Raw genomic sequence first — 26,630 nt, 5'->3', positions numbered from 1 at the left:
TAGTGGTCTAATTTCATTCTTTTGCACGTGGCTATGTGGTTTTCTCAACACTGTTTATTAGAGACCATCTTTTCCCCACTGTATATTCTTACCTCTTTTTTCATAAGTTAATTGATCATATATGCAAGGACTTATCTTTCGGTTCTCTATTCTGTGTCACTGACGTATGTCTATTTTTATGCCAAATCATACTGTTTTGATTACTACAGCTTTGCAATATAGTTTAAAATCAGGGGGCATCTGCTTCCAGCTTTGTTCTTTCTCAAGATCTGATAACCTATTTAAGGAGAACAAATTCAAAAATGGTACGGAGCTTTTTGCAATTGCTATGAAGTCCTGTTTCAGAAATATGAGTAGTTAAGTCAGCTGAAGATAGTCCTACAGGGACAGTGATGTCTGTGCATTGGCTGAAACACTCAGGTATACTCTCTAGATACCCAAACATTCTGCTAATATAAAATCTGAGTAACATAGACCCACTAGCTAAAACACAATTTAGTTTCCCTAAATGTTGGGCCTTCAATAGCCTCCCTGAGTTTTCAGAAGGCTTGGAGTCACACCTGCTAATCTAGCTTTTGATTACAAAACACAACAGTTGGGCAGTGCAGGTAACAATAATTATCTCAGTAATTATATTCTGTTATGCATCGTATACCCAGGGCCTTGGGCTTTTGTGGAAACACAAGAGGCACCCAGAGTATCTTTAGAGCACGTGCTCTCTTCCAGTGAGCAGGTTGATAATAAGCTCTTCCTGAAACAATGAGAAGGCAGATTGCTTCCCCTTTCATACCTTCTTCCTCCCCTTTCTGGCTCAGCAAATTTCAGTTGTGTTGCAGAATGGAAAAGAAGGGAGAAAGCTGTACGTGAGGAGGGAGGATGGAAACTGTTCAGGAAGAAATCCAATTTCTGTCTTGTGCTCTGCGTATTTCAAAATGGAAATGATACACTTATTAAAGTGCCCATTAAGCCAACAATACAGGGAAGCATAATGGGGTTTAGGAGCCTGGGAAGGAGAAGAGGCAGGTCAGAGAGAGGAAACAAGATGAGGGCAGTATTTTTAAGGGAGACTGCAAAATGTTCAACCAGGGAAAACAAAATGCCTGCACACACTTCATTGAAGAGTGAAGAAGTACATCATCTCATACTGGCAACTGGCAATAATATCTCTCTTGCAGCCACAGAAAGATCTATTGGTGTCTAATAAGACAGTGGAGAATCTAGGTAGTGGTGTGAATTCCACAAAATGAGTTTAATGCATCAGGGTAAGGTTTATTATATACTTGATATATTGACTTGATGTGAAGAATTATATCAGATTTGTGAGAGCAAACATGGTTACCTACTAGTCAAAACAGGGACACAGAGAAGGGAGGAGAAAAAACACAGAATCCCAACTGTGTGCTAGATGTTTCCATATATGTTGTTTCATTTAATCCCCAAAAGATACTGGTACAGTGGGTATTATCAGGCTTCATTTACAGATGAAGAAAAAAGGCTCAAGAAGGTATGTAAATAACCTAAGTTCATACAGCTGGTCAATGGTAGAGCCAAAATTTGAGGGCAAATTCCATATGGCTTCCACCCTGTCATGCTGCCTTATGAGAACAAATCTTAGTACCTTCCAGAAAGGAAACAAACCTTAGGGATCACCAACCATGTGCTAGCTACTTTGGAGCATACTTGTACATTCTTCATCTCCTATAATTTCAGCTCTACCGACATGCAGACGATTTGACAGACAAACAGTGTGCAGCCTCTTCAAAAGATCATTCAAGTCTCCACCACTGCAATTACATAAATCTGGTGCCTAGGGTTGGGAATATTATGAAATCCCCAGCATTTGGCACCCCTCCTGAACAGGGAAATCTCATTTGAAAGCCAGAAGAAAGGCTTTGGAAAGAAACAGGGTAGGAACGCACAAGAGATTTCTCAACTGTGCATGCACTGCCTTGGTGATGGATGCTTCTGCTGTCCCTACTGGGGCCAAGCAACACAAACATTAAGTGTTTCTGCAGACGAAATGGGCCTGGCTCTGGAGGACAGGTCTGACTTTCAACAATTGAGAAAACAATGGCACAAGGACATGTCTTTTAGTCGTTAGCAGCCTGGGTGAGAAGCCACTGGATAAATTCTTTTCCCAGGAATTTGGGCATCAGCAAATGATTGTAGCTAGTATTTATTGAGTACTTGCCTAGGGTGTACCAGGCGCTGTTCTAAGCACCGTTCTACTACTTTAGGTGGAGATATTAGAAAACTTTCCCAAGGCCACTCGCAGCTGGGAATGGACCACAGGGGTTTGCTCCAAGATCTGCCCACTTTGCTACTTCTACCACACGGAACGGGTAGAATTTTGTCATTATCACGAGAAGACACTGCTGATATTCTCCCATTTGTTATTTGCTTTATATCCTACAACTGCTTCTCACTACAGATTTCATTCATTCATCTTCCTATCTCCCTCTAAAAGTATATTAAAGTCCTGTTTATGTTTCTCCCACTGAAAAACAACAACAGCAATGTTCTTTTACCCCATACCCTCTCTAGCTACTGCTTTTTCTATCTCCTCCCTTTATAGCTAAACCTCTTGGGAGAGTTTCCTTTTTTGCCATCTGTATTCCTTCATCTCCCACTCCCTTCCCAATCTATTTCACCCTCACTAGTCCCCTGGAGTTTCACTTGCCAACCCCACCCTTCTGGTTGTTAAATCCAATGGGTATAAAAGTGTTTTTCTAGGACATTGGACCTGATTGACCATCTGTTCTTCTTGAGACTCTTCCCTTGGCTTCTGTCAGGGGGACACCTTCTCTTGGTTTGCCCCATCCCTGGATGTCTCTTTTCAGTTTTCTCTATACATTTCTCTTTCTCTGCCCATTCTTTAGTGTTCTCAGCCCTCCTCTTTGCCTGGGCTGTCTACCCTACTCCCGTAGCAGCATGACCATTGAGTACTAATGACTTACCTCCCCACTGACCCAGCCCTTTCCTGAGACCAGACACATATCAAACTATGTAAAGGACTTCCTGCCCCCACCTTCTAACCTAAAGCTCTTTGTTCCCTGCTTCTGAAAATGCACCACTGTTCTCCAAGCCTAAAACCTGGCCTCATCCTTTACCTTTTCTTCTCCTTCACCTCTCATATCATATCACCAGGCCACAGCATTGCCAGTCCACCCACCTTCTCCATCCACTCTACCACTGCTCTTGTCTGGTCTTCTTACCTGTCCCAACTTTGTCCCCATGATCCATGCTATCAAAACTATTGCCAGAGTGACCTTTCCAAATACAAAGCTCTCCTACTCTTTACTTGAGCTCCCCTTTGCTATGAGAGGTCCCTACTCCTTATCAGAACTTACATGAAAGGTGTGTTGTGATAATGCCCTGCTTATCTTTTCATTTTCAGTTTTCACCACTCTCTTGCCTCCTAATTCCCAAATGCACCAAACTTCTTTCAATTTCTTACTGTGCCAGGCTCCTGGTTTCTGGGTGTTCCCACATACATCCTTTATAGGAACCACCCACCCCCCACCATCATGTCTTTCAGCTGACTACTGGGTAACTCTCACTAGCTCAAATGTCACTTCTTCTTTGAAGCCTTCCCAGACCTCCAGAGCCTGGACTTGGTGCTCCTTACATGTGTTCCTACAGTCCCCTGTACTTCTAATAAGATGGTAGTCAGGACACTGTTTGGTGGTTGTCTCTTTGTGTACCTATATCTTCTAGTAAACATAGGCTCCGGAAGTAAGCACTGACTCTATCTTGATTATAGTTGGACTTCTAATTCCTACCATAGTGTCTAGTGAATAAATTAAAAAAATAATTTATAAAATACATATAAAAATAAATATAAAAGGTGTTAAATATTTTTGAATTAATATCTTCTAGGGGCTAGGAAGTGAGGAGAAAGTGGAGTAGCATAACCAGGTGAAGGGATGACCAGAAGGCAAAATAAAGAAGCATGGGATGGTAACATTCTTAGGTACTCTAGCTCACCTTTTCCAGTATTGTAGATGAAGGATTCTTCTGGAGTCCGATGAAGACAATGAAAATTGAAAGAGAAGACTATGCTTTCCAGGATGTCTTTCAGGAAGACACCTGGGATACTTGCCCAGAGTATATGATGTTGGTTTGTTTTGATACAGAGCAAGAGAAAACAGAGTGAAGGAAACCTATAGGGTTGTTAGTCCCCCCCTTTTTGTCTTGTTCAAGATATTTGTCAAATTTAAGCTGACCGTTTCTTTGTCTCCCATGGAAAATGAGCAGGCGTACTGATGGCATGAGGGAGAGCCATGTTTCTCAGTGCTTTCCCATGCACCCAGAGGACTGAATACTTTAACATGGGCTCTTGAATGCAACTGAAGCTCTCAACTGACTGGTGAGTGGTGAAACATGGTCTGAAGCAATTTATTGCTTCAAGATGATGGCAGGAGGTAGATCTGGTTAGAAGTAGCATGGCTCATTTTGAGCAAGGGATATCAAAACAGAGGCTCTGCATAGCAGCTGGCCCTTTGGAACATGGCCACAGACATCTGGGGATACACTTGCCATTTAGGGGCTCTCTTCTGCCCTGGGGTACCCCTATTAATCTAGAAGCCCTGGAAACTAGGATGGGGGCCATTACTCTATTCTACGAAGGTTATAATAATTCATAGGAGAGAATAGGTACTGAAGGATGAAGCAGTTGGGAAAGCTTCATAGACATATTGGCATTTGTGCCAGGCCTTGAAGTTCTAGCTTCTAGGAAGGAAAAAGGGGAGACATTCCAAGTAAGAATTTTCCGCATACTGTAGGGGAAAGGCATAGAGGAGGATTTGAACAGGGTATGCCCAGGGCAACGATTAGACAAGCTTGGCTGGAGGGGCAGGCTCTGGTCATAGAATATTGGAAGTTAAGACAGAACAAAAATACCCTGCAGTGTTCTACAGGTAAGATCAATGGGGCTCATTTACCCAGCTTCAAAAGGCTGCAAATAACTATTTTTTATGTTGAAAAAGAAATCCAATAATTTGTATCACTTGCTGCTATGAATCTGATAAAAAGCTTTTCCTGATGACTGTAACAAATGGCCACAGGAGCCCTGTATTCAGCTGTAATATTATAATACACCCCAGGAGAGTCAGATCATATTGATTTCATTGGGCCACTAGCCTGTCTGTACAGTATTCCCAGAGCTCAAGCTCCTTCACTGGGTTCCATTTTATTGTTGTGTGTAGATTTAGAGAGAGCCAGCTCTAGGGAAGGCTAGACTATGGGTGTGCAGAGAAGATGGAAGCACAACTACAGTCTTTAAGAAGTTCATATGGAGGAGGAGATAAACTAAGATGCTCCAATAATGTAGGGCAACATGTCAAAGAAAAGCATGAATGAGGACACAAAAGTAAGAGATAGATGTGGAGCAACTGGAACTCTCATACTCTGCTGGGTGGGAATGTAGACAGTGAAAAACGGTAAAACCATTTTGGAAAATAGTTTGGCAGTTCTTTAAAAGTTAAACATACCTCTACCCTATAACCCAGCAATTCTACTCCTAGATATTTTCCCAAGAGAAAAAAATCCACAAAAACTCGTATCAGAAAGTACACAGTAGCTTTAGACGTAAATATAAAAAAAAAAAACAAACCCAAAAAGAAGCTAAATGAGTATTTAATAGGAAAATGACTAAATAAATCATGGTATATTCACATAATGGAAAATACTCAGCAATAAAAAAGAAGGAACTGATAAGGGAGACAACATTGATGAATCTCAAAGAGAGGATGTAGTACTAAAGAAATATGATATCCTGTGTTTTATTCCATTTACATAAAAGTTCAAGCACAGAGGCAAAACTAACCTCTGGTGATAGAAATCAGAATAGTGGATGTCTCTGGAGATGGGGGTGAGTTTGGGAGTTGACTGGAAAGAAGAATAAGGAAACTGGGATGATGGAAATATTATATCTTCATGTGGGTGGTGGTTACACAGGTGTAAATGATTACCAAAACTTACCAAACTGGGTGGCAATTCATTGTATGTCAATTCTATCTCAGTAAAACCATGAAAAAAATATAGGAGTTGGGTAAAGAACAGCTTCAGGGAAATGCTGTCTTGAGCAGGCTTCATAGAGAGGCTAGGGGAAAGGTGATTCAGGTGTATAAAACAGATAAAAGGTCAGGAGGTGGGAAAGTGTATTGTGGGTCTCAGGAAGGGCTATGTTGGCCACGAAAGGTAGGCTGAGGTCGTTACAGTGAGTGGGGAGGTAGGAGCAGAAAACACTGGTTATATATTCTATAAGATTCACCAAGAAAGAGAAGGCAGGAAGAATAATAACTTGAAGGGATTAAAATGCCTAAGGAACTTTTTTTTTTTTTTTAAATTTGTTCGTAGCTTGTTTGTAGGCCAAAGGGCAGAATCACTGAGGAGGAAACATTGAAAAGAGGAGAAAATTTATAGAGCAAGGTTCTGGTAGACATGGATGGTTCACACTTAGAAAGATGGAGGAACCTGTGGACTCTCTGTCAGGAGGGAAGGTGAAGGACTGAGTAAAACTGTGAAGGGCTGGGGAGAAGAAAATCATGAGAGCTCACGATGTTGTCTCTAATGTCTTAATATGGTGGGAGGAGAGATCTTCACTGGAAGTGACAGAGGTAGGGCTGGAGCTTGGGGAGCTTAGGGTGCTATAGAGAATATTCCCGGGATGAATGGAAAATTCTGAGAATTATACAGCATGGATTGATAACGGAGATAACTGCCCAGGCTTGGGACTGGAAAGCATGGAGAATGAAAGCATATGGTGGCTACTGAGAACATGCTTAAAATGGGTCATGGCTAGAAGTGTAGGTTAGATAGGACAGGACCCATGGGGATTACAAAAAGGTCAAGGGTCTGGAAGTCAGGAAGAAGAGGAAAAGGTTCAGGAGGCATAAGAACTTTGGTAAGTTTAAGGTAGTGTTCATCAGTGAAGGTTGTTTCACTACTCAAGATGTTTGAAGGAGAGCAGTTCCCAACGATAATGAGTTCCAAGGTATGCTGATGGATGGGTTGAATGGTGATGACATTCAGCAATGGAAGTTGGATTCACTATAGATGATGGCAGAAGACGTGTAGAAAGGGACTGAGGAAAAGGCTGAAGTCCTGGAGAAAATGTGGCAGAGTGTCCCCACTGACAAATTTCTCTTTCTCCCTAGGTGAACAGGAAGTTGATCTGAACTTTTGTTACAAAGTACTATTTTAAATACTATATTATTTACTGTATTTAACTTCTTTTATTCTATGAAGGTAAAAATGCTTGAGGGTGTATTTTAAAGTTGATCTTAATCAAATCTTTATGAGTAACACATAAGTGGTTTCATCTTCATTTTACAAACAAGTAGCTTTACATCAGTGCCCTCCCACAGCCTTCCTTCCAATTGGGGTAGGATTTGGTGCACAAAAGTAATTGCTGAAATCACTTGACTATTCAGAAAATGATTGCATTAGACAGAGGGCACAACATGTTATAAGTTTCAATATCTGAAAAGAAGTTGCACGTTTTGACACTTAAAAAATGAAATTTAGAAGTGCCTGGGTGGCTCAGTCAGTTAAATGTCCAGCTCTTGATTTTGGCTCAGGTCATGATCTCACAGTAGTGAGATCAAGCCCTATGTGGGGCTCTGTTTGGCATGGGGTCTGCTTAAGATTCTCTCTTTCCCTCTCCCTCTGCCCACCCCCACTCCCTAAAAAGAAAAACCAAAAACCAAAAAAAAACTCAATTTATAAGAAGAAAGGAAGTTTTTGTTCTTATTCATCTTTTTACTTCTTTCATTGATTTTTTTTTATTGGAATAATTTCTTCAAGATTTTAAAAATCAAAATTCTTATTTTAGGACTCCCAGATTCCTATATCAAAAAATATATTCAAAAGGCCAGGGGAGCATTTTGGTGTATCATGAATCCGAAGGAAATGTCAGCAGAACTGTTTCTACCACTTATTGATTGTGTGTCTCTTGGCAAAATTCTGCCTATCTGTGCCTCGATTTCCTCATGAAAAAGAAATTATGCAAGTGAAGAGCTATGCAATATGGAATGTAAGTACTAATTGTACTAAAAAACAGTGAATTGCTAGCGAGATTTTTTTTTTCCAACGTTTATTTATTTTGGGGACAGAGAGAGACAGAGCATGAATGGGGGAGGGGCAGAGAGAGAGGGAGACACAGAATCGGAAACAGGCTCCAGGCTCTGAGCCATCAGCCCAGAGCCTGACGCAGGGCTCGAACTCACGGACCGCGAGATCGTGACCTGGCTGAAGTCGGACGCTTAACCGACTGCGCCACCCAGGCGCCCCGCTAGCGAGATTTTAAATAGAAATTAAATTAACAGAGGTGGCTGGGTGGCTCAATTGGTTAAGTGTTCGACTCTTGGCTTCAGCTCAGCTCATGATCTCACAGTTTGTGAGTTTGAGCCCTGAATTGGGCTCTGTGCTGCTGCTGCAGAGCCTGCTTAGGATTCTCTCTTTCCTTCTCTCTTTGTCCCTCTCCCCACTCGTGCTCTCTCTTTCAAAATAAATTAATTAAACTTAAAAAATTTTAAATTAACAAAAGAAAGGCAACTTTGACCTGAAATAGCATGGTGGCAAGGTATTCCTAATCAGGCACCTTCTAGAAATGAGCACTGATCAATGAGATGAGAACTTCCACACCTTCCCACCACATCTAACTTCTTCATCAGCATCCACATACGCTGCCTTCCTAACTATGACCATAGAAGAACTTTTCAAGCTTATCCCAAAGCCTATTTCCATACTTATGCATTAGATCCTTTCCCCTTTTGCCTACTGGGAGAATTGCTTTGGTCATTCTTTTCTCTTCCACATCATCAATTTTTCCCCTCTTCACTGGACTGTTCTCACAAGCAAATAAACACATTATTTCTCTATCTGAAAAATCTTTTTCTCTACTCCATTTCTCCACAAGATCAGACAGCCAGTGAGAGGATCCTTGCCCTTGGCTCCGTGCCTTCAAAGGCCACATTCTAGTCATTCTCCAGCCATGAAGTTTCCTATGGGGTAAGGCATCCATTGGGACAAGAAGTGCTTACCCAGAGCTGATGGTCCCTGCATTGTAGACCATTCTCTGGATACCTCATACCCCAGAGTTCTCTGTCCACCTGGCCCTTAGACCCTTACAGGGTGCTCACAGTCCTCTGAACTGGGTCTGTCTTCCCTAGAGTGGACCATGTTGCTAATTTACTCACTCCTAGGCTTGACTGATATTCAAGGAACGGCCACTTATGGGTGTGTGGCCAGAGCTTGGACATGAAGGCTGAGGTGTCTCCACCCAAGCAGACAAAGCCCCTCATAGTATGGGATGGAGCTGGGAAGGGAAGGGGTTTAGACCACAGTCCCTTTCCTTGTGCCACCAAGTTATGACATGAACTCCAAAGTCCACGAATTCTATATCTGAACTTGATTTTCCAGGTCCTTATTAAAGCATATTTGTCAGTGTAATGGAAGGAACACATTTTATTTAATAGTTTTTTTAGCTTAATTTATACATTTTACATGCTGAAAATATTAAATTACATCTCCATTTATTCTTTTCCCCCATAAATATTAAGGGTGCACCCTTATAACCAAGAAAGGATTACTTAAAAAAATATTTCCCTTTGTGGCAAAATTCCACTAAAGAATGGTCTATAGTCAAGAGCTCAATTTCTCTCCTCCTGTTCTCTCTTAAACACATTTGTGTCATCAATATCTATTGCACCATGTATTTGCTTTCACCATCTAATAAAACTGCTCTTGTCAAGGTCACCAATACTTCACCTTGTTAAATCTACCAATTGGTTCTCATTCCTCTTACTTGGTGTTCCAGCAGCATGTGACATAGGGATCATTCCCTCCTCCTCCTCAAAATACTTTCTTTCATTGTATTCAAAGATTGCACTCTCTCTGGTTAAATCTCAATGTCTTCTTTTTCACCTCTTTGCTGATTCCTCCTTTTATCTTATCACCAACCTCCTAATGCTAGAATTGCCAGGGCTCAGTCCTTATGATCCATCCAGTGCATGGCTATGTTGCTGGTGATTTCCAAACGATTTCTCCAGCCTGTACCTCTTCTTTAGCTTCGTACTCTCTACCTGACATTTCCACTTGGATGTCTAGTAGGTATCTCAGATTTCACATGTCCCCAGAGGAACTCCTTCTTTTCCAAAGCTGCTCTGATCACAGGCTTCCACATCGCAGTTTATGTCAACTCCAACTCCCAACTTCTTAAACCAAAAAACTTGAAAGTTCATTGGAATGATATTTTATTCTTGTAACCTATCAAGAAATCATATCCTAAACATGACCGTTACTCACTACTTCCATTGCTAGTGCACCCTGGTCCAAGCTCCAATCACCTCTTGACTGGAATACTCCAATAGCCTTCTCATGGCTCTCGCTTTTGGACTATTCTCAATACCAGTGTGACACCATTCAAATATGACAGACCAGGGGTGCCTGGGTGGCTCAGTCAGTTAAGCATCCGACTTCAGCTCAGGTCATGATCTCGCCGTCTGTGAGTTCGAGCCCTGTGTCAGGCTCTGGGCTGATGGCTCAGAGCCTGGAGCTTGCTTCCGATTCTGTGTCTCCCTCTCTCTCTGCCCCTCCCCCGTTCATGCTCTGTCTCTCTCTGTCTCAAAAATAAATAAACGTTAAAAAAAATTTAAAAAAATATGACAGACCATGTCATTCTGCTCAAGACTCTGCAGTGGTTTCCCTATTTCACTCAGAGTCAAAGCCAAAGTCGTATCTAGCCCTATATTCTCTAGTCCTTGATCTTACTCACATTCTCTCCCACACTCCCTCAGCTCCAGCCACACTGGTCTCCATGTAGTACCTGGAATATGTCAAGCATGTTCCTGAGTTGGCACGTGCTGACTGTTCAATCCAGTAGAATGCTCCTCTCCTAGTTATATGTTTAATATCCCGACTTCTTTCAAATCTGTTTAAATCTCATCTTCTCATCTGACCACCCTGTTTAATACCACAGCCTATCTCTAACTACCTCTGGCACTCCTAATTCCCCTTACTCTTCTCTACTTTTTTCTTTTCCATAGCACTTGCCACCTTCTAATATTTTATAGTTTGCTTATTTATTATTTGACATTCCCCATCATCATCCAATAGAACTTTCCTCAATGATGGCAATGTTCTATATCTGCATTGTCTAATATAGTAGCACTTGAGCTGTTGAGCAATTTAAATGTGGCTAGTGCACACTTGTTGGGATGAGCACTGGGTGTTGTATGTAAGTGATGAATCATGGGAATCTACTCCCGAAGCCAAGAGCACCTTGTATACACTGCATGTTAGCTAATTTGACAATAAATTATAAAAAAAAATGTGGCTAGTGAAACTAAAGAACTGAATTTTTAATTTTAATTAATTTTAATTTATATTTTAATTTAAATAACCACATGCGGCTAGTGGCTATCATATCAAGAACAGCTCTAGAATCTGAGTGCCATGAGAGCAGGGAACTTTGTCTCATTCACCAAGATCTCCTAAACACCAGGCAGAGTGCCTGATGTACAGGTGCTCAATATAAATATGTTAATGAATGCATGATCAAAAGTCCAAGGCCAACTTTTCCAAGGCCTTGCAGTTTATCACTGGAAGAGATAGGGGCAGAACCCAGGAACTCATCACTTAGGAAAACCACCTCTTTCCCAGCATACCAAGGAAAGATCCAGAAGTCTGGACAGGTGCCTTCTGGCAGGTGTACCCTGTAAAGAAGCACAATGCCTAATCCTTGGCATCCTTGATTTTATAAATGCATATACACATGCATATAAATTGGGGAAATAAGCAATCTTTCCTGCATAAAATCTAAACCTCCAGTCCCTGCCAATACGTAACCAACTCAGTTCATTTGTGGCTATCATCAGAATTCAGGACAGACACTCTCCACCCTCATGGTCTCGCAGAAGAAGGCTAATATAAATCTATAAACTATTTCACTGTTCCAATGGTGAGGAAGATGAGGGAACGTTTTATCATTCACAGATGAAAAGGTTGAGGTCACAAAATATAAGGTTTTATGCAACTGCATCCTGGAAACTGAACAAAATTACCGAATAGCTGTGGAAATTCATGTGGTTTTGGCAGAATAAAAGTACAATATAGGAAATTAAATAACCATAGAGTGAATGATATTTTAAAAGCTATTTTGGAAATGAAATATAAAATCAGTCTTATGATACCAAATCAGGAGTTTCAAAGTGTTTTCTTCCAAAATCTTATTTTGAAGATTCATAAAACCAATATTTTCTGTTGTACTAGGGTAGTGAAGAAGTTACAAGTGCTTTACTAAACTGCAATAAAACTAAGGATTAGCCAATACTCTGCTCATGTTATATGCTTAATTTCTTAGGTTCCTAACAAAAGTAGCAGATTGTTATGTCTGTACTTTCCTTTAAAATACTTCAGAATAGGTTTGTCCATCAATGTTCATAGCAGCATTATTCATAAGAGCCAAAAGGTGGAACCAACTCAAATGTCCATTGAGGGATAAATAGATAAACAAAGTGTGGTATATACATACAATGGAGTATTATTCAGCCTTCAAAAGAAATGAAATTCTTACACATACTACAAGATACATGAAGCTTGAAGACATTAGGCCAAGTAAAATAAGGCAGACACAAAAAGAAAAACATTACATGACTCCACTTACATGAAGGACCTGGAGTAGTCAACTTCACAGAGAAAATAGAATGGGGAGTTATTGTTATTCTTTTATGGGTTCCTAGTTTGGGAAGATGAAAACGTTGTGGAGATGGGTGATGGTGATGGATAACAACATAAATTCTAAAGAATAGCATACTTAAAAATGGTTAAAAAGCGGGGTGCCTGGGTGGCGCAGTCGGTTAAGCGTCCGACTTCAGCCAGGTCACCATCTCCCGGTCCGTGAGTTCGAGCCCCGCGTCGGGCTCTGGGCTGACGGCTCAGAGCCTGGAGCCTGTTTCTGATTCTGTGTCTCCCTCTCTCTCTTCCCCTCCCCCGTTCATGCTCTGTCTCTCTCTGTCCCAAAAAAATAAATAAACGTTAAAAAAAATAAAAAAAAAATGGTTAAAAGGGTAAGTTTTACATTATGTATATTTTACTACAATAAAAGAATAGGTCAATATGTGCAGTGTGATCCTATGTGGCTGTTACTTAGGTTAGGCTATAACCAGGTGCTGGGTTCATTCTAATCAAGAAAGCACAACATAGGGGTGGTCTTTCCAGTTAGCTACACAGGTTTGTCTTTTCTTTATTTCAATCCATAAGCAATGCTTTGCTAATTAACATAACTGAAAGTCACTAATGGGTTTTTTCATTGATGAAATTAATAGTCTGTCATGTAGCTTGGTGAATGTTAGAAATGGGCTCTCATTAGTGAAATTGAAACTCTTCATTTTATTTATATGTGGATTGGCAGAAATATTTTAGGGACACTCCCCACACTTGCTCTACAAAGGCAAAGAATTCAATTATGCCTGTGGCCTTTAGCCTCAGGGATGATGGTCTTGGCTAAATCTCTCAATAGTCCTATGCCCAGCGAGGAGCACCGGAAGATCCTGGATTTCTGATGATACTGGCCACAAGGGTGTCCAGATCCTGCCCCTGGAATCTTCACGATGGCCTCAGTGAATAATCTGTGCAAATTTGGGGTCAGAACACCAAAACTATAGAGTTCTAGAACAGACTCAAGTCTATAGAAATGGTCACATGAACTCTGTGTGTGGGTTTATTTGTTAATAAGTGTTTACTGAGTAGATGTTTTATATGTGTTTATATATTTGCCTGAGATTTCTGTTCGTTGTGACCTAGTAGTGAAGTTATCAGCTAAGTAGGAAACCCTTACCTCAAAACTTCTTCAGAGCCTACCAAGATTTACCAAGAAGAAACTGAGGGTCATCCATGACCAAATCAGTCCAGGTCAGTTGACAATCACAAACACAGAGGCCAGAGGGAAATTCTAGTGTCAAAGGACAAGGAAAACCAAACCAGAATCAGATTACTAATCCTGGGAATATGCAATGGATGGTAAACTATAACATTTACCTTCCTCTCTGATTTTAGAGATAAAAATCTGAGGCTCAGAAGTCATTGAGGGATCTTTCCAAGTGCAAATGAATTTTATAAGCAGAAACTAAAGGGAAACCTTTGTTATTATCATTATTTAAGAGTTACCGGTTGTTGAGCCATTATCATGTGTGACACACTACTAGGTACTTTAACGCAGGATTGGTAATTTTCACAGAATCCTTGCAGAGTCAGTAGCATTGTCCCCAGTTTTCAGAGGAGGGGCTAAAGTTCAGAGAAGTCATGTCAGCAGATGTGGTCAGGGCCCCATTTGTGGCCCCATGACACTCAGCATTCTTCACTAGATGTCGGCATCCTACTACAAACAATCTCTCAGGGAGTGGAGCAGGCTAGAAGTCCTGGAGATGATGGCCCTTGGATCAGCCCTTGGCTAATGATGAAAGCTTTGTCCTCCAAACTGGCTACCTCTGAGGCATGTTCTACTGTCTCCCAGATCCCAGAGTTCACTCAGAGGCTTACAGGAGTAGCCTGCTCAATAACATACTGTTTATTAGCTTCCTTCCATTTTCTGACTCATTTCCTCAGTCCCCATCAGCGCTTCTTGGAATCACCTTTCAAATAAACTACCTGTCTCAAATCCTTGTCTCAGAGAATATTTTGGGGGAATGTACCCCAAAGTAACCCAGCCAGCTACCAGGTTGTGGAATTAGACAAATGAACCCAGGTATATCTGCATTTGAGGGTCGTACTGTTCTCCTACTTTACATATTTGAATTGCATCTTCCTTTTTTCCTAAGTAGAGAGAAAAGGAGAGAGTGGATATTACAAAAAAAACTCTTAAGTTTTCTAAACAGTTTGTTTGGTTAATATCTCAAGCTCTCATGTCCTCAAGAGTTTATACTCACGACTCTGCACCATAGCAATATGGAACAAATTATCCCAATGATGTTTAGTAATCTGATTAGTCAATGTGGCAGGTTGCAAAACAGCCCTCAAAGATGTCTACATTCTAGTCTCCAGAACCTATGAATGTTAACTCTATATGGCAAAAGGGAACTTTGCAGATGTGATGAAGTTAAGAATCTTGAGATTGGGAAATTATACTGGATTATCTGGGTGGATCTAATGTAAGCACAAAGGTCCTTATAAGAAGGATATAGGAGTCAGGGAAGAAGGTGATGTAATGGGAGGGCGGAGATTATACTGATGCGATTTGCAGATGAAGGAGGGTCACGAGGTAATAGGAGCCACAAAAGGTAAGGAAATGGGTTTTCTCCTCAGATCCCCCCCCAGAAGGAAACATCCCTGCTAATGCCTTAATTTTATCCCAGTGAAAACTGATTTCTGATATGTAATGTACACAACTGTAAGAGAAGAAATCTGTGTTGTTTTAAGCCACTAAATTTATGGTAATATGTTACAGAGGGGACAGGAAACAGTCAGCTAAGCAGTACTGGTGATAATAATAGTATGTAAATTAGGTAGTATTCATTCAGCCCTTACGATGTCTAAGCATGGTGCTGGGAATTCTATCGGATCTTCTAGCCTAATCCTCCCCAGAAGTCCTTTTGAGGACTTTTTTAAATTTTTTTTTTAAATGTTATTTTTTAAATGTTCATTTTTGAGAGAGAGAGATTGAGACTGAGAGAGAGAGAGAGAGAGAGTGAGTAGGGGAGGGACAGAGAGAGAGGGAGGTACAAAATCCAAAGCAGGCTCCAGGCTCTGAGCTGTCAGCACAGAGCCCAACGGGGGGTCAAACCCATGAGCTCTGAGATCATGACTCAAGCTGAAATTGGATACTTCACTGACTGAGCCACCCAGATGTCCCTTAAGGGACTATTTTTAATCTACTCATTTTCTGGACAAGGAAGCTGAGATTTAGAGAGGTTTAGAACTTCAAATCATAGCTAATACCTGAACTCGGGTCCGTCTGGGCCTGAAATCACATTCCGACCAAAAACACCAGAGTCTTAATCCTTGGGATGGTGAGAGGAAGGAGGTAAGCGAAAGGACATGTGTCACCAGTGTCGCAGAGCAGCTGTCCCTCAATTATATGTTGAACAGAGGGGAACAGCCACACACAGGATACTGAGGTTGAACCTTGGCCTCACCCACTTTTCCTATCACAGAACCTCTTCCCTCTTCCCCTCTGTGCTTCTGGAAAAGGGTAACTTAACTCTAACAGGACTGCTGGTTGGACGAGGATAATTTAGGAATTAGGTGTTTCACTTTTAAGGTCTTCTTAGCTTCTAACTTCTATCAGAATTGAGACAAGAAATTCCTCCAGCAGCTTTCTTGAAATTGAGAGTGGCTTTGAAAACCCAGAAAGAAACACATCCTTCTTAGTTTTTTTCAGTTTGAGTGCAGTTTAATTCTCAAAACAAACAAAAAGCTCAAATGGTCACACTGATTCTAAAACAGAACAGGATTTAAGGGGCGCCTGCGTGGCTCAGTCGCTTAAGCGACCGACTTCAGCTCAGGTCATGATGTCACAGTTCATGAGTTTGAGCCCTGCGTTGGGCTCTGCTGACAGCTTGGAGCCTGGAGCCTGTTTCTGATTCTGTGTCTCCCTGTCTCTCTGCCCCTCCTCCGATTGTGCGTGTTCTCTCTCTCTCTCCCTTCCTTTCTCTCTCTCTCAAAAATAAATAAAAACACTAAAGAAAGTAAATAAATAAATAAATAAAAGGGAACAGGATTTGACTGATGCACACAGCTAGATGAGAAAAGCAGGAAGTAGGTTTATATACCTTTCCCCCTGTTTAACATCCAATATCTGAGAGAGAGAGAGAGACAGAGAGAGAGAGAGAGACAGAGAGAGAATCACCAGTCAAATGAATAAATAGGGCCAAATAAATGAAGAAAGCAATACGTGGGAAGGAAGGCTAAGACAGTACTTTCATGTAAGGCTTGCATCTGTGTATTTTAATCACGTGCACTAATACCCACTTACATACTTGCAGGCCATTAGCAGTGATAAGGGGGCTTCTTTGTTTGAAATTTTGTAAAGCCAACCTTTACTCCAGGATAGTAAGTTTTCATTTTGCCTGTGCCATCTCTGACCTCCTGGAACTGACTTCTAGAACCCTATATGGCAGAGAATTAATGGCCAAATCAAGACTCAGCTGGAAAGAATGTGTGATTGATTAAGTGATGTCAGCTTTGGACTCAGAATAGGGGAGTTGTAGGAGTGCTGTGCATTTGCTGAAACCTTCAAAACAATTAACTGTGGGCAGAGCACACTGCCCAGATTGAAGACCATGCCATCATCTCTGAAACTATATGCTATGAATATGCAGTTTTCACTTCTGCTTCTTCCATAGTTTTCCTAACTGACAACCAGCAAATCTTACTTTTTGCTTCTAAGCATACTGAAAAACAATGACTTTAATTTAAGAATGTATTTGACAAGAAGTTCAAATCAAATGTCCATCAAGTTCTCTGAAGATAAGGAATATTATATGCACCAAGAATCATTAAAGACAATAAAGCTCTAACATTCCTTAACACAAGTGTTGTTGGGTATTACTCTAATAAAGTTTCTTTATCAGCTCAGTGAATGAATGGGCCTTTACTTCCCACATAATAATTCTGTGAAATGAATGCATACAATTCATAATAATTTAAATCAATTACAAATTTAACTTTAAAATCACCTCTAAAACTTACATAGGAATGTTAAAAGAATTTTCTCACTTGTTTTGAAATTATCCAATAGGCAATCACTAGGTTTTATCTTTTTACCTATTCTTCCCAGGCACATATGGTGGTGTCATTCTATCAACCAAATTTCCCATTATAAGAAAACCAGCAGAATCAAAAGGCTACCCAGAATATTGTTTTCATCAATAATAATAATAATAATAATACCATCTTTTAAATAGCTCAAGTTTGCAACTGTTTAATCTATCATATCTACTTGATTTCTTAAAATGTTTATTTACTTTGAGAGAGAGAAAAAGCGTGAATGAGCAGGGGATGGGCAGAGAGAGAGAGAGCGAGACAGAGGGAGAGAGAACTCCAAGTAGACTCCACACTGTCAGTACAGAGCCCAACAGGGGGCTTGAGCTTATGAATCATGAGATCATAACCTGGGCCAAAATCAAGAGTCAGATGCTTAATGGACTGGGCCACTCAGGCACCCCTACTTGACTTAAAATAATTTTTTAAATTCTCTTATTTGAGAGAGAGAGAGAGAGAGAGAGAGAGAGCACACAATTGGGGGAGGGGAAGAGGGGGAGGGATAAAGAGAGAATCCTAAGCAGGGTCCATGCCCAGGGCACAGCCCTACATGGAGCTCAGTCTCACAACAGCAAGATCGTGACCTGAGCCAAAGTCAAGAATAGGACGCTCAACCGACTAAGCCACCCAAGTGCCCCTTGATTTTTATTTAATATATGTTCTACAACATTATTCCCAAATTATAGATATTAAGTGAGGTTACTGATAAATGGCAGAGCTAGGACACAAACCCCAAACACTGTGACTAAGTCCATACTCCCATGCCTGATCTGCCTGGTTTCTATTACATCACCATGTGATTCTCTGGCCTGAGATAAACCCATTTCCCTACTGCCCCATGAGAAATCCCCCCCTCTACTACTTCTCTCTTCTTTTTTCCTAGCTCAGACTGCCTCCCCTTCACCTCCACCTATTTGAGGTCTACAACTCCTCATGGCTCCCCTCATCTCTGTCATCTTTATACATTTTTGCTATTCTTGCTGAACTCCTTCCATGCTTACATTTTCAATACTTATTGATATATTCCTCCATGCTGTTTGATGTCCATTCATTAAACAACTAATTCTTGAAGGTCCTCAGTGAATAAGGCTTCTTCTTGTGGAGTTTACATTACAGCTGGGGTTCCTGCTTTTAGTATTTACATCTGGATTTTTAAGATCCTTTGCAATGGTAACTCCACTTGTGATTTCTCTGTCTATGGAGGAGCAATGTAATTTCAATGTTGTGTAGCTTATCACTAAATTAATAAACGGTGCCCTGGTGGTGTAAGTATATAGGTAGCTAATATCAGGTGACTAGACAGGTAAACTTACTTGAGATACCAACTCACTCCATTCTCCTCTAATTTTTTTAACACTGGGAAATCTACATTACCATTGAGTAAGATACTTTTGGAATTCTCTAAGTGAGAACTTGTAAAGGAATTGTAAGGGGGAAATGCCTGGGGATTGGTTTCCTGTATATGCTAAAATCAAGATCCAAAATATCCATTTCTCAGAGATATGCCCGGAAAGACCCACTACACATGGGAACAACATTTTAAGAGGTTTTGAATTACTGTGCTCATTAATATGTTTTTTCCTTCCTTTGATCTTTTCCTTGAGGACAACTGGAGCTGTACTTACAACATTTCAAGGGTGGTGAGAATTTAGAACTAGGAAAAATCACTTGCTCAGAAAAACATATTTTAAGACTTTTTATTATAACCAAAATGAACAAGGGTGGAGTTGAACTCACCAAAACAAAACACCGTTCCCTTCCAAGTCTGATAGGAAGTGATCAGAGAACGAGCTTTAGGACTTCTTCCAGAGAATTCATCATAGAAAATTTAGTGTCTCGGGTGTTTTAAAAACTTGGTTTAAAAAATACTTGGTTTCTGTGTTAAATTAAACTTATATATTTAATGTGCCTAAGGCAGTTTCCTCCATAAAGTTTCTCCCTGAATTTTGCAAACACACACACACACACACACACACACACACACACACACACACACACCTCATGTTATAGAGTTAGTTTGCATGTCTCCCTTGAAGAATTATGAGATACCAATGGCTGTTTTAGGACCCGATTTGCATAAATATCCCTTTTCCCTATTTGAGGACAGGTGAAGGGACTCTTGCCAACTCTTCTAGCTACTTAAGATCAAACTTCCTCCAGAGGACAGCCAGATGCACTCAGATAGTATAGGAGCTCACCTTGTGCCAAGGAACACAGTGAATTTGTGTCATGCCTTAGGACACAATCTAAAGAGAATCTTAGTACTAAGCAGGGGTATAACACTGGGTAATGCTATCTAGACTTATCTCTCAAAATTAATTCTAGAGATGTTTCTCAAAGATCTTAAAAAACATAATGACCCTGGAGGAATGAGAAACATTTTCTATAGAGAGCTAATGTCTAGAGCTGGTGTGGAGAGGGAAATACACCTTCTCTCTCAATAACCTAGAAGCAGTCTGGGAGGGAAAAAGGCATTGGAGAAGGCCTCTTGAAATTGATGTTATGACTGGCCCCACTACACTAAGCATCTTGAGAGCACAGACTGTCTTGTCCATGACTGACTCCCTAGGACCTAGGACAGTGATTGCCTCATTAACGTTTTTTTTTTTTTTTTAATTTTTTTTTTCAATGTTTATTTATTTTTGGGATAGAGAGAGACAGAGCATGAACGGGGGAGGGTCAGAGAGAGAGGGAGACACAGAATCGGAAACAGGCTCCAGGCTCTGAGCCATCAGCCCAGAGCCTGACGCGGGGCTCGAACTCACGGACCGCGAGATCGTGACCTGGCTGAAGTCGGACGCTTAACCGACTGCGCCACCCAGGCGCCCCTGTCTCATTAACGTTTTATAGCCGAATTGAATGGAAAGCAGCTGCAGAAAATGATAAAATAAAAAAGTGGGCAGTGCAAAGTTGGGAAGACTGTATTATTTGTGTATTCCAAGTTCTCTCCACCAATCTATTATGAGGCCCCAGTGATATCTGAGAGAGAAGAGTAGAGAAACTTTAAAAATACAATAACTGGAATAATGAAGAGGATAAAGGCTGTGATAGAGTCAATGCTATGTGTTCACCAAACCATTTTTTCTCCTGGAGACACAAGAAGGCTCCATTTCCTAGCTTCCTTACACCTAGACAGGGCTACGCAACTAGTCCTGGACAATGGCTTTTGGGCAGGAGTCACATGTGCTACTTCAAAGCCTGGCTGTAAAAACCTCTCTTGTAATCTTCCAAGTTCTCTCCTTCTCTCCCTCCTTCCCTCCCTCCCTCCCTCCTTCTCTCTCTCTCCCCCGCTTCATTGTTTGACCAAATACAGAGGTACAGAGGTGTCATTTGAAGACTTTAAGTGTCTAAAGTCTTAGGGCACATCAAGGCCAGTAGATGGAAAAAGTCTGATTACCTGAATAACTGTGTAGTATACAACATCCCCTCCCAAATACTGATCCCCACTGGCCTGTGTCATGAGCGAGAACTAATGTTTATTTGTTAAGTCATTGTGATGGGGCTGTTTGTTATAGCTGCCAACATTACATATGCTAACTAATACAGAAACCATTCGATTCTGTGTTAGTTATAGGGACACTGAACCCTCTGATTCCTAAAGGAGAGCAGGACTGGAAAATGGGGATTGCTAGAAAGTGTGGGTGCACATTTGTATATGTATATACTAAATCAAATGCAATTTATGAAGCATTTTCCACATGCAAGATATCAAATAAATAGCAAGTTATTTTCGATTTCCATAGCACTTGTCAGTTTTATCATTTATCATATTTTGTCTACTTATTTTTTTAACATGAAATTTATTATCAAATTTGTTTCCATACAACACCCAGTGCTCATCCCAAAAGGTGCCCTCCTCAATACCCATCACCCACCTGGTCTACTTATTAAGGTATGTTCATACCTTATTTCCCTTTTTAGGTGGTAAACTTAAAGGAAGGGCTATATTTTATTCAAAGGCCTAATTCAATCACAAAGTCCAGTTCACTCTTGAACAATGAGGGGTGGGGGTTTGGGGTTCCAAACCCCCCTGCAGCTGAAAATCTGCATATAACTTTTGCTTCCTCAAAAATTTTACCACTAACACTAATAACCTACTATTGACTGGAAGCCTTGCCAATAATGTAAATGGTCAACTAACACATAATTTGTATGTTATTCAGATTATGTACAGTATTCTTACAGTAAAGTAAGCTAGAAAAAAGAAAATGATATTAAGAAAATCATAAGGAAAATATATTTATGGTGTTTTATATCTACTGTATTTATGGGAAAAAACTCATGTATAAATGGATCCACACAGCTCAAACATGTGTTGTTCAAGGGTCAATTGGAGATATATAATAAGTATTTTGAATTGATTTCCCAGGCTTTCTCTCTCAAAGAGTAATAAATGGAATAAGGTTGATGAAGTACGTGGAAAATACCCCGTTTTTTTTTTTGTACTCTAGGCTAGTACTCTATGTGTTCAAATCCTGACTCCAATACTTATATGCTATATGACTTGGCTAAGGTACTTACCTCTCTCATTATCAGTTTCCTCATCCATTAAATGAGATTATAGTAAGATAATATATGTAAAGCATTTAGAAAGTGCCTACCATATAGTAAGTATTCAATAAATATAATCATCACCACTACAACCCCCACCATAATTTCACTAGAAAATTGCTGATAATATTTGTTATTTTAAACAGGTATAGTAAACCCAAATGCCTTTAGGGTCCAGGTTGGTAATGTAAGTGAGATAAAGTAAAAGCAAAATGTGGAGTTCAGAACTAGGTGGTAAGAAAAATAAGAGGCCTATTACTATATATTACTATATATATAGGAAGATATATACACACAGTAATATATAGTAATATATATGGTATATATATAATATATATAGTATATATATATGGCATATATAGCAATATATGGGAATATGTATGGTGTATATATATTCCTAAATATACAGTAATATGTTATATTACTATATATATTCCTAAATATATAGTAATATACAGTAAATATATAGCAATATATTTATGAATATATATGGTATATATATCATACATACAGATACTATGATTAACACTATGTTAAAGGTTTGCTAGGAGAATATAAAGAATGGGTGCCAATCAGCCATAATGATTACTAACATTTCCTGAATGAGCACGTTAAGATGTTAGTATATGAACTAAGCCTTAAAAGATAAGAAGAAGTCAGCCACAAGGATTAGAAAGAAGTAATGTTAGAAGCAGAGGGAACAGCATATGAAAGGAAGAATTGTGAGATAATTTGGTGTTTTGAAGGAACTTCTGGTAGGGTGTTATGCTGGAGTAAATGTCCACATGGAAATCTGGTCGGAGAGCAGGCTGCAGAGTTTGGCAGGTGGCAGGTTATGAAGGACATTATATGCCATGCTCAGAAGTTTGCCTAGAAAGCAATGGGAAGCCACATTTTAAGAAGGTAACTAGAAGCAGTGTACTAATGAGAAAGTTTTAGTGCCTTAACTAAAGTAATAGCACAATGAATAGAGAAAAGGCTACATTCTGAAAGTAGAATTAGCATATCTTGGGAATCAATTGAGTGGAAAGGGCTGAATGAGGAAGAAAGGTCTAAGTCAATGCAAAGCTTTTAGGTTTGTGTGACTAGGATGATAATTTTCTATTCCTCGAGGTGGACTGGAACGAGAACGGGATAAAAGTTCAGCTCTGGTCACATTGAATTTAAGTACCTACTGACCATCCACATGGTAATGTTGACTACATGGATTTTAACACCCAGAGATGTAGATTTGGGAACTTCCAGAGCTCTCTTTTAGGGACACTGAGCTAAATAAGAAGAGAAGAATCCAAGCATGACACCCTATCACATACTAACACTTAAGAGACCAGCACACGGAGAGGAACCTGAAAAGGAACGGGAAGAGGGCGGTGCAAAATCAGGGAAGAGAAGTGCATCAAAGCTAAAGAAGTAAAGAGTATTAAAATGTGCATGGGGCTCACCTGTGTCAATGCTTCAGGAAAATCAAGTAAGGAAAGGACCCATCTGACTTGGCCAAAAACCAAATGAGTCCTTGGTGGGTAGTCGTGGTGGACTGCTTCAGGTGGAATTCAGACTGCAGTTGAGAAAAGGAGTCAGTGGTTGGAGACATGCTTGGCTGCAAAGAAAAAGACCTGGAGGGCCATGGAGTCATGTGAAGGTGCTCACATTTTTTTTAAATGGAAAAGAGTTGAGAATATTCTATATTCTAAAGGGAAAACATTAGTGAAGAGAATTGAAACTATAGAAAAGAAATAATTGCCAGTTTGAGGGTCTTGAGAGTGTAGAAGTTAGAGGATCCAGAACATAATCCTGGAGAACGAAAGGAATATAGATCCTATTGTACCCAAAAGGGAGAGTAGGAATAGATGGATAATGGACTGCCTTTTGCTGAGCAAGGAAGGAAATGTAGGGTGGCAGAGGAGTTCAGTGGTGGTAGTTTGGGAGAGGAACTGACTGAGGACATACAGAAGGGGGCCTCACTGACGTCCCAGCTAAGGTTGGAGGCCATGAATTTGCACCAAGTTAGTGGTGTATGTGACTTTTTCAAGAAGCCTTGTTTTCGAGTATAGATGAGGCAAAGAAGGCAGATGAATGATTTGATCCAAGATGTCCGGACATCAGAGGAAAAAGCTTATGCTCAGGAGCTGTTTAGTGATTTTCTCAGCCTGAGATTTCATTATGAGTCTGAACAATTTGCAAAACTGCAAATCATCTGAGATTTTCCCAAAGCCATGTTGAATACTAATTCATCTAGATAGACAGTGTAACCTGCAAGGGAATTGGAGCCTTTAAACTCAATTCTCTCTTGACACTTGAGAAATGAATGGAGAATTATGTGTCCAATTCTTAATCCTTGGAGGGCCAAGCACAAAAGTGTTTTATAAGAGTTATCAGAGAAGAGTTTTGTTCTCAGAATGCTCATTCTGAAAAAAAGTAGAAATTAGAAAAAAAAAAAGGAGCAAGGAGGCTTTCACATACTTCTAAGAGGAAAAGGAGGGGGCATTCCCTACCTTTATGAAGCCTCATACCTTATGGAACTCTAGGTACTGACTATGACAAGCCTTTACATTTAAAGTAGAAGGCAAAGAAAAAGCAGACAAATGGCTTCCCTTAAAGATTTCATATTCTATTTTTTTAAGTTATTTTCCTTTTCTTGTTCCACTGAAGGATTATGTACAAATCTATACCCAGTAGAAGCAAAGTGGGTTTTTTTTTAATGTTTTATTTTATTTTTGAGAGAGAGAGTGAGAGAATGAGCAGGGGAGGGGCAGAGAGAGAGGGGGGAGACAGAGGAACTGAAGTGGGCTCTGTGCTGACAGCAGACAGCCCGATGCAGGGCTCGAACACATGAATAGCGAGATCATGATCTGAGCTGAAGCTGGATGTTTAACCAACTGAGCCACCCAGGTGCCTCTAAAGATTTCATATTCTAACTGGTGGCTTAACCTCTCAGGAAGCTTAGTCCTTACAAAGAATACAGATAAGAGGAGGGACTCCTGTCCTCTCTGCCCAGGGTAATAAGCATCAAGCATAAGTTCAATCTCCATAGTTGTCTATGCCACTCATGGGGCACAACTGGATTCCTTCCCACACGTCTTGAGGAAGGATCCCTCTCTACTATTTCTGCAGAAGTGCCTGTTGGACAGGAATTCCCCCCACCATACCCTGACACCATTTCATGTTTATGTGAAAATGAACATTTCATAGGCTTTAAAAACCTTATGATTCTGAGGATAGCCACAGCGGACAAGAGATTTCTGACAGATTTAAAAGGTAATGGGTTTTCTACTAGTTTCAGCCTGCCTATATTCCCTTTTGTTATGAATGAATAAAACTTTCTGGACCATTAACTGCCTTTCTTCATAATTTTAGCAGCCCATAATTTCAGTATTATGTGTCAATATAGGTGCAATACATACATAAACAAATCATAAAATGGTAGGAATCATGTGTTTTGTTGATTTTGGTTCCAGAGGTATTCAGGATAACTGCAGATTATCTGGGATGGTAGTAAGTTCAGATGGGCCTGATATTTTATATCCATCCATCTATCCATCCATCCATGCATTCCACCCATTTCTCACTTGAGTAGACTTTGGAAAACCATTTCATTCCCCTTGCTCTTCCTTATAATTCCCCTACTGACCCACTGCTTCATGGAGAGGAGTCTCTACTCACCCTTCTCACTGTTCCTAAATCCCTACTTCCCAAGTTCATAAGTGATAGGGGCATGCAACTCGAGATCAGATGAACTAATCATAAACAAACAATGGCAAAGCAGAAAATTAATCTTAAAAAAAAAAAAAAAACCAAAAACGCAGCACCTACAAAGAGAACCTGAAATGTTCATGGCAAAAAAACATACTCTTCCTGGTTTGCCCTTCCTGCAGATAAGATTAAGATATCCAGCTACAGAATTGTACCTCTTCCTGAGAACACCCAATCTAGAGCAAATCCCTGCTTCCTTGGACCCCACCTCAAACTCTGTCCTAATGCAAACCCAAATGTCTCAAGTCCTTTTTAACATCTTTGACTGAGATGCCCCATGATTTCTCATGGTGTATGTCCTCTCCCACTGCAATGAGTAATAAACCTGCCTTGTTCAACTGCATATGCCTTCCTGGTCTTTGACAAAGCAGAAGTTATAGGGACTCTTGGGGCACTCTGGTCTGATGTGAAGTGTACACAGTGTTTGAAAAGAATGAGGTGGGTAAAGAAATGAAAGAGGTGACTCTAGTGAGGGTGGACAAGGATGTTTCCTTTCAAAAATCCTAATGAGAACCTAAATCTTGAGAACTTTCCCGCATTCAGCTCCTTTCTCTTGCATGAAGTCT

The 26,630-nt window shown here is 40.3% G+C and overlaps 1 protein-coding gene across 6 annotated transcripts in view; it reads right to left on the bottom strand.

Moving 5' to 3' along the window:
• The window catches only part of CPQ (carboxypeptidase Q), a 465,818-nt gene that overhangs the window by 128,937 nt on the left and 310,251 nt on the right, over positions 1-26,630 (bottom strand). The window contains exon 8 of one of the 6 annotated variants that reach the window (XM_040494044.1): positions 13,848-13,957. The exons of the other annotated variants lie outside the window; for them this stretch is intronic. Coding sequence (XP_040349978.1) covers positions 13,863-13,957 — 95 coding nt within the window. The 3' untranslated portion in view covers positions 13,848-13,862. Of the gene's footprint in view, positions 1-13,847; positions 13,958-26,630 lie in introns of those variants that run through there. 6 annotated transcript variants of the gene reach the window in all.

Source organism: Herpailurus yagouaroundi, unplaced genomic scaffold (assembly GCF_014898765.1).
Source record: "Herpailurus yagouaroundi ecotype Mexico unplaced genomic scaffold, PumYag 186, whole genome shotgun sequence".
Lineage (NCBI taxonomy): Eukaryota > Metazoa > Chordata > Mammalia > Carnivora > Felidae > Herpailurus > Herpailurus yagouaroundi.
The sequence above is the reverse complement of the archived record's forward strand: the minus strand, read 5'-3'. Positions and strand labels throughout refer to the sequence as shown.